Here is a 9,056-nt window from a genome sequence, read left to right on the forward strand (position 1 = left end):
GACATAAGGCAGAACATACCTGCTTAGTAAACTTATTCAATGGCATACTACTTAGGTGAGTAAAATGACTGAAATACGCATATATTTGAAAGCAGTGGGTAACGGAAAATGAAATACCCACTCAACATTCATAATACCCACTCCAAAAAAATACATTGGGTACAGTACCCAGATGAGCTAAATCTTATCTGGAGCTCTGTATGTTGATGCAATATGTCTTGATTTAAAAATCGTAATTCATTACATGAATTGATAAAACTATAGTTAATAACTAATGTTGTCTTTTTTATCTGGGCACATACCATTATTATCAAGGGTACAGCTTATAAGGCCTTATGCAACCAACTATAAAATGTGTTGTTATAAGCGGTTTGTCTTTTGGGAGGTCTGTCTTATGGGAAAACCCCTGGCACAGGTATTGACAATTGATTGTTAGTATTTGACTGTAGTTAGGTGTCACACAGAATCTTTGCATTCATTAAAATGTCAAACCTTTCACAAATCATTGAATTAAATGCGTGATCCAATGAATATGTAGGTTATAGGATTAGGAACGTCCGTCAAGTACTGCTAGTGGAGTAAGTAATGTCCCGAGAGAACTGACTAGGGTTGGCTGCTTACATCCCGGACCTGGAGACCTCCCCACAGATGGTCCCTATAGACCTGGCCGAGGAATGTCTGACACAATCAACGATGAATATGATGGACTTGGGTTGTCATTGACATACTTCTGGATGAAAGTGCATGTTGGTGACATCCTGATCTTTTTCTCTGTGAAGTGTTCCAAGGCAGCCTGCAACAAACGTTTTTGTGCAACAAATGGAGATGTACTGTAAAAATATTAACACAACGCTCCACACATCCATACTCCACCACCCCCCGATTTCCCCTATAACACACACATACACACACATCCACGCACACACTATCCAACCCCAATAATGAATGACAAGTCTCCAATTTGCATGAGTTATACAAAACAATGGCTTTTCAGTCTGATAGAAAGATCCCATGATGAGTCAAGCAAACAGATTCTGTGTCTTGTTTAGCTCTGCTATTATATACATACCTTCGCCAAGAGTTTGCCGACACCCCGTCCCCTGAAGACTGGGGGTACCTCAGTGTGGTAAAGGTCAACGAGGTCCTCTGTCAGCCAATCATACTGAAGCACAGCCTTCTCTCCCGAGATGCCTGGAAACAGAACTTATTTTTGTTGAGCTGATTCACACTACTCACTAGTCTTACTAGTGATAACTGAAATGGACTGTCTCAAAGCAGTACAAACCATTTCACCAATCTGTCAAAGCACCAAATCTTGAATCCTGTCTTGTCAAGACAGCACCATGTGTTTATAAAATTCATACATGCATTTCCATCATCCAAAAGGATGCGATGTGGATTATTAAACATTTTATTTAATTCTTGTACTTCTTCACTAAAGCATCAATATCATGCACAATAATTGGTATTACAGTGTTTCCTATACAGGAATATTCCTTTTGCTCTTATGAGTTTACTAATGGAACATTTATCAAATATTAGTTCCTAATAAATTTTATATGAAAAATATAATATCAAAGTTGTAAAAAACTATACATCTATGGCATATTATCAATCATTACCCATAGCGGGTTAGACAGTCAAGACTAGTCGAAGCCTCGATATGGTCCTAGACCCTGCTGCCTGCATCGCGGCTCTCGGTTACATTGGTTTCCGAAAAACACGTACCGTCAGTGGCGTCAGACCTTGGTCTGAAGAGTCACATAAAATTCTTTTTCACTGACATTGTGCTGTACGTCAGAAATTTCCAATGTCGACGTTTTGTCCATAGTGGTCGTTCTTTATTCATCGACATACATCGACAGTTTACTTCAATTCGTTGTAAAGAAATTAGAGTTACTTGCCCTTGGTACGTACTAAAAATCGACCATACTAGAACGAACGGCGATAAAAGGTATTAAGGTAATGAATGTGTTTCAAATATAAGCAAAAACAGTTATCTGGTTTTTAGTGTTCGAAATAAGCGCCTCCGTAGGTTCGTGGCAGTCTGATGTCGTGCCGCACCTGTAGTATCAATTCAGTTAGGCTTCTATATGTGTCCGTTCATTTGTCATCACAACTCTCTAGTCGCAGTTGGTTTGCATTTGTTTCAATTAATAATTGTTTTGCAAAAGGACCCAGGGTGTTTAGTCAGTGCCTGCAGTGCCTAAATTGTGTGGATCCTGGCATTTGCAAGCTTACTTCAAACACTACTTAGTAAAACAATTAAATACACGGAATCACTCGAGAGATAACCGACCCTAAGCTTTGCTTATTCCGTTTCAGTGAACGGGTTTTGCACAATTTCCAGAAAAATCTACAATTTGTAATTTCATAGTGAGTGAGTGAGTTAGTTTTACGCCGCTCTCAGCAATATTCCAGCTACATGGCGGCGTTATGTAAATAATCGAGTCTGTACCAGACAATCCAGTGATCAACAGCATGAACATCGATCTGCGCAATTGGGAACCGATGGCAAGTGTCAACCAAGCCAGCGAGCCTGACCACCCGATCCCGTTAGTCGCTTCGTGGGTTACTGAAGGTACATTTTAACCCGGATCTTCACGGATTCTGAGTTAATAAAACAACCAGACCAATTATATATGGTGATCAACCTTTGGGGATCTTTTCGACCCAAAAGCACCCACAGAAGTCTCAAAGATGAATTGTTTTCATTTGGAAAGTAACCCTTTGGAATTCAGGGCATAGATTTTCGAAACCATTTGAGTCCTAAGATCAAATCTTGAAATTATCGTAAGAAATGGTTGACTGTCATCACTGACCCATCAGCCTCTTTTATTCAACAATATTCGGGAGAAATTTGTTGAGTACAGAAGTAGGTTGCTCACGTGTAATGTATTTATCAAATTAGTATGATCGCTACAAACAAATTCGATCTTTATTAAAAGATGCAAAAAGAAGAGATATCTATATTGAATGGAATAACACACCTAAAAAAGTTACTGAAAGACAATGCAGTTATAACGACGATGGTTGAACGTCTGAGACTTAGATCTAATGTTTTACAGCTTGTATGGTTAACAAAACATTTAAAAATTTAGTTTTTAAAGAGCATTCCAGAACCACTTTTTAAAGAAGTTGGCGAGTTTAAACTACTTTGTTTGGAATATTTAGCAATATCACGACGGGAAACACGAGAAATGGGCTTCACACATTGTACCCATGTGGGGAATCGAACCCGGGTGTTCGGTGTGACGAGCAAACGCTTTAACCACTAGGCTACCCCACCGCCCCTTGATTCTGAAAAAATGTCCACACTGTAGCTACAGCGATAATACTGAGCGACATGTTCTTGAATGATATAGTCTTGTAAAGGGATGCTCATCACTTATCGGGGCGGTGGGGTAGCCTAGTGGTTAAGGCGTTCGCTCGTCACGCCGAAGACCCGGGTTCGATTCCCCACATGGGTACAATGTGTTAAGCCCATTTCTGGTGTCCCCCGCCGTGATAATGCTGGAATATTGCTAAAAGCGGCGTAAAACCAAACTCACTCACTTACACACTCATCACTTATCCTTAGACTGTCTGATACCACTCCAGAAGAACAGTTTCTTTATTGTAATCCTGGAAATTCCACAGTTGGTTATCTCAATGCAAATGTGAAATATTTTATTTATAAATGTCAAATCCATAAAATTAATCGCAATTTCAACCATTTTAGCAGACTTAAATGTAACAGCTCTTCGAAATATAAAAAATAAACTTCCTGGAATGGAAGAACTGAAGAAACAAATCAGATTATATGAACGATGTCCATTTATGAAAATGACAAGACCGCAGGTGAAAATCTGGCATCGTAGGCAAGTGTATAGGGCTAATGTTACATGGCATTGTATGTGTTCATTGTTATTTATTGTGAAACACTTTCCCAAATGTACGTGAAAAACTAAGTCACGCCCACAAATGCGCACAACTTTCACCGCTTCTGACTGCGGAGGGATCCCAGTTGAATTACAGTCAAGGGAATTCCCTTTGTGCCTACCTGTATCATCATTTACAGGAATTGTGGGGACAATCATGCATATTCCGCATCGTGTAGGCGATGGCACATGAGCCAACCAAGCCTCTTACGACAAACACGCTGTGCAACTCTTCTGATAAGCCACTGAATTTGTGGATGTGTAAAGTTTTGTGCATGAATCTCTTGTTTGACGTCTCACCACAGCGTGTATTGGTTTACAGTGAATGTGAATGTTTCTCGTCACTTTGTCTGCTTTCATTTATATGATTGTATTTTGGTAATTTATTACCACCCGCAATCAGTTGAACGGGAACAAATTCGTACGCTTTCGGTTTTGGGTTGCACAATATGGACTCCTCTCACGATAAAGGGCACGTTTCTGTATTTTTACTTTGTTTAAGGTACACTTCTGTAGTACCTATGCCGATAAGTCAGATGAAATGGGGTCTAACGCCATATTTAAGAATATTTCGCTCATATGACGACGTGCATGCGTGTGTATGTGTGGTTCCTTGTACAAGCCCAGCTGGATTTATAGTGCTAGCCCACTGAGATACCATGCCGCAGTGAAGCATGAATACCCCACTCAGACACAGTATACTGACTCCGAGCGGACCAGTCCTCTTTGTACCCACCCAGCCGAGCGTCAGGCAGGGACCACCAACACGTGCCTTCTTTTAACGTCGTTTGGTATGATGCGTCCGGGGATCGAACCCTCGACCTTCCGCTCTCCGGGCGGACGCTCTAACCACAACACCACAGACGCGGTACAGAGAAGGCAGAAACTTTTTAGCGAAATGTCACCACAAGGAAGGTTGAAGCAATGTCAAACTAATTTACTGCACAAGACATCCGGATCTGAGAAATGTGAAAACAAAAATACTTAAAAGGCATTCATGTAAATCATCATGAAAAATCATGAAATAATTAATGAAAAAAAATGGAATATGCGTATTAGTTCCCACATGCAATCTCTCATTTCATGAAACTAACAAAAAACAATATTGGAAAATGAAAACGCTTTCATAAATTCCCGCTTGCTAAATTTATTCAGCCGCCGTAGTCCATATTTAGTAACAAAAATATATAAAACTCTCAACATCACTGGGCGTATTCAATGACATCGTGTGTTGTGATGGTAGATCTCAGAGGGGAGCTTTCGAACATCTGATGAAAGCAGCAACCTGCTGGCTACTCTGACGTCACAGGGCATTGTTTCGCTAACATTAACATTAGGGCATATGACACTGTTGTGATACGCGAGACGTGGCCCAGCTTACTGAAAGAGGCTGATTTATTTCACATTTATTTTTAAACTGTACATTTGCGGATTCTTACAAAAAGTGCACATCGGTTTTCGATTTATACATTAATAAACAGAAAATAGTAAACAGTCACCCTTATAATTAAATTCAACAACAAAACGTGTTATGTACAATCGTGAAATATTGAATACATATTATTACCCATACGGGTGAGGAGATCACGTGTGATATCTTTTTGATAACCCGTGAAGGGCCGGGTTAGAATGAACCTTCAGTTACCCATGCTTGTCAGATCGGAATCGGGTGGTCAGACTCGCTGACCGGGTTGACACATGTCATCGCATCCCAATTGCGTAGATTGATGTTCATGCTGTTGATCCTTGGATTGTTTGGTCCAGACGCGATTATTTACAGACCGCTGCCATATATAGCTGGAATAGTGCTGAGTGCTGCGTAAAACTCAACTCACTCACACACTCTTTTTCATATTTTGCACACATTTTCATTGGATGCCGGAACTACTTTCATACCACTACGTTCTTTCATAATATTTCATCGATTCATTGATGAAAATTGACCGTGCTGTAACCGCACTGATTCGAGATTTTATAAAAGAAACAAAAAACATACAGGATTTCGATTTTGATGCTAATTTAATGCTTTATTTCATACTTCACTAACAATATTGCGTCGTTTACTTAAAGTAGAAATCAAAATATTAGATGGATGATTATCTTTAATAAATCAATAACATTATCATCTTCGTAGTTGAATGCATGAAATATGAAATTGAACAATGATTCACTATCTCAATAGGCTCTAAAACTGTACTGTGTCATATAAAATTAGGACTTTACCCGATAAATATGTGTTACATTGAAACAAAATACCTGATGCAGCAAACAGTATGTAACAGGCTATAACATGTCAATTCCGTCTGTCAATCAAAACGTGAATGAAATGCACATGTTTTAAGTGGAGGGTCGTCTCATAACTCGTTTGAGCTACAGTCATCAAGATGGACAATCACTGGCTGGACAGCACTCTGAGCAACCCCATCAACCTCACAGTATTCATTTTCAATCTTGATGACATGGTTTTCGGCATTTGTCCATGTTTCACTGTCAATCAAGAGCTTGCTGTACCAATCGTTTCACATCTGAAAGTTTGAAAGGGCTGTTCTTTTTCACCACGAAGTTCTTGCAATTCGCCCATATTAGTTCAATGGGGTTGAGTTCACAGTGTCTCACTGGAGTTCTCAGAACAACATGTCCCTGAGATCCAGCTAGAGCATCGGTTTGGTACTGTGGTTTAGGTTTGTTTACTTTTATTTGTTCAAGAAGTTTTGGTTTTGTGTCTTTGGCATCAAAAGAAACATCATGATCTTTCAACCAGGATTGAATCACACACTTTTTGCTGGCCATGGTTGGGGCAACTGTTGATTCCAGCTTCAAATTATGGTAAGAAGCGTTATCTAAAACAATGACGCTTGGGTTATGCAACTCTGCTAACAGTTGATGTTCCAGCCATTCCATGAAGACTTGAGAATTCATTTCCTTGTGATAGTCACCCTCACTGCTGTTAGCCTCGAAAACAAGGTCACATCCTGGAATCAGTCCACAGTCTCTCCTACCCGGGTGTAATATGATGAGTCTTTTCCCTTTACCTGAAGGTATCTGAGGTGCAGAGGACATGTCACATGGCAGCCACATTCTATCTGTCGAATGATTTTTGTTCACCCACGTTTCATCAGTATACACAATGTCAAAGCCCAGTTCTCTGTACTCACGTATCTGTCTCAGGTAGGCACATCTGTGATTGACCATAGTCTTCTCTTCTCTGAACAAATGTCTATTTTCTCCTCGTTTGGTATATTGGAACCCCATGCCCTTCATGTTAAAGTGCTGCTTGAAACACAAATAGTATCCCTAATTTCACGTTGGATACGTTTGACAGTGATGCGGCTTTTGAACTGCGCGCCTGATTATGCCCCTATCAAAACTGCCAACCACTTTCTTTCTACCTCTACGCTCTTTTGACAGTCCCTCCACTACCTTTCGTCGTCTGTTTATTGATGATGCCTCAGACTTGACTCACAGATAGTCCCACAGCTCGGGCTGTTTTTGGCAATACCCGATTCAAATTTATCATATTCTTCCCCAATTTCTTTTCCCACGAAAAGAAAGAAAATACCCTCTTTATTACCTTCACAACTGATACGGGCATTGTTGTTCCTCTACCCATGTTGATAGCACGTGAGTGAGGACGTGACAAGCATGGATGTTCGAATGTGATTCTATTAGGTTTGAGCAGTTTGGTTTCATCCGCGCACTAATACAGATCAGCTGATTTAGTTGTAAACACAAGAAGATGCGGCGTTTACACTGGTATCACGGGTTAATTATATAATGGGTAATAAATAGAATAATTCACGAGGTACGAATGATTACGGGAAATATGTCCCTCGTGAAATTCATTTTTCAAGGCCCTTTCTTAAGCTCGATCGGGACAGTGAACATTAATTGCATTCGGGACATATTTCCCGTAATCATTAGTACCTCGTGGGTTATTCTCTAAAAATGCTCGCATCTTAAATAACCCAACAGAATGAATCTGATACACCAGTGTGGCAGTTCCGATCAAAAACGGTAAAATGGGTAATGGATACCTTTCTGTTTTCTGATTTTGGCCAGGGTACGTACACAGAAATGTACCTCTGGTACACATCTGTGGTACCCGTGCCGACAACGACCCATCAGCGGTACTAGTCCCCATAATACCCACCATTATATTATATTAGCTGACTTGTGTACCGCTCAGTGACCGCACTGTGATGACGTCGCGGTTTCAAAAACTTGCACATTGTACAGCATGTGGTACACGGGCGTAGGAACAGGGGAGGCTCTACCTTACCATAACTACAATTTCATTTTGATTTTCAATACTAATAATAAATTAGCCCACCCACCCTCCTCTCTGAAAACCGTTCCTACGCCCCAGTGGTACACTGTCCTTATTTCTGTAATAGTGAAAGAACCCAACTGCATACCATTCAGTTTGAGTCGATTATCTTTCCACCATTCTCCTCTTTCAGTAAATCTAAAACGAATCTGTACTAGCTCCCTAGCTTCCTACCTTTCTGTGTAAGTCGCAAAATATATGTTACGCCCATTATATCACGAACGAGAAAACCCGATATCCCTAGTTCTCAAAATCTAAATTATTCACAGATACACCTGATTTACCAAACTCCCCAACACCTCGTCTAAAATCCGGAGACATAAATCTGTCAATCAAAGAAATGCGAATGTCGTAGTGATTGAACTGAATGTTTAATGAACGGGGAAAGACTGTTATAAAACGTTGAGATCTACCTCTCTCGATTCTCGCTTCTGGGGTCCTCCAGCGATTGTCTTCTGTACCAGAGCTACCTTACCCAGGGACAAACGTCACAGTTGACAGCAAGGGTGAGTAGTAGATCGGGGACACGTTTCACGAAGCAATCGTAGCTACGACGGTCGTAAGTCTATGTTATAGCATAGGATCTACGATAGTGGTACCACTAGGATCGCTTTGTGAACAGGGTCACTATATTTACAACGCACGTCACTAAACACGAGGGTGTGAAATGGGCTTTACGTATTGCACCTATGTGGGGAATCGAACTCAAGTGCGCCTAGCACGGTTGCAACAGATTACTGACGTGTCGACATTGCTGGGGTCATCTGGTCCAGATTCGTTTGTTGTACATACTGCCATCATGTAACAAG

General features: G+C 40.5%; 1 protein-coding gene across 1 annotated transcript; it reads right to left on the minus strand.

Annotated features, from left to right (window-relative positions):
* Nucleotides 1-223: 223 nt before the first annotated feature.
* LOC124256866 (protein NATD1-like) lies at nt 224-7,181 on the minus strand. Its single transcript, XM_046690836.1, has 4 exons — nt 7,030-7,181; nt 1,729-1,751; nt 1,070-1,191; nt 224-793 (listed from the first exon to the last, which is right to left on the minus strand). The coding sequence occupies exons 1-4, from the start codon at nt 7,179-7,181 to the stop codon at nt 656-658; spliced, it is 435 nt and encodes a 144-aa protein (XP_046546792.1). The 3' UTR covers nt 224-655.
* Between the last annotated feature and the right edge of the window lie 1,875 nt (nt 7,182-9,056).

Source organism: Haliotis rubra, unplaced genomic scaffold (genome assembly GCF_003918875.1).
Source record: "Haliotis rubra isolate DU_JTF1 unplaced genomic scaffold, ASM391887v1 Scf640, whole genome shotgun sequence".
In the NCBI taxonomy this organism is placed as follows: Eukaryota; Metazoa; Mollusca; class Gastropoda; order Lepetellida; family Haliotidae; genus Haliotis; species Haliotis rubra.

What these genes read in the sequence shown, in the direction of transcription:
- LOC124256866 (XM_046690836.1), bottom strand. Translation starts at nt 7,181, where the DNA reads ATGAAGGGCATGGGGTTCCAATATACCAAACGAGGAGAAAATAGACAT. An exon ending in AAGGTCTGACGCCACTGACG is followed by an intron (nt 1,192 to 1,728) that starts GTACGTGTTTTT and finishes TTCTGTTTCCAG; the next exon opens with GCATCTCGGGAGAGAAGGCT. An exon ending in TCGGCAAACTCTTGGCGAAG is followed by an intron (nt 794 to 1,069) that starts GTATGTATATAA and finishes CGTTTGTTGCAG; the next exon opens with GCTGCCTTGGAACACTTCAC.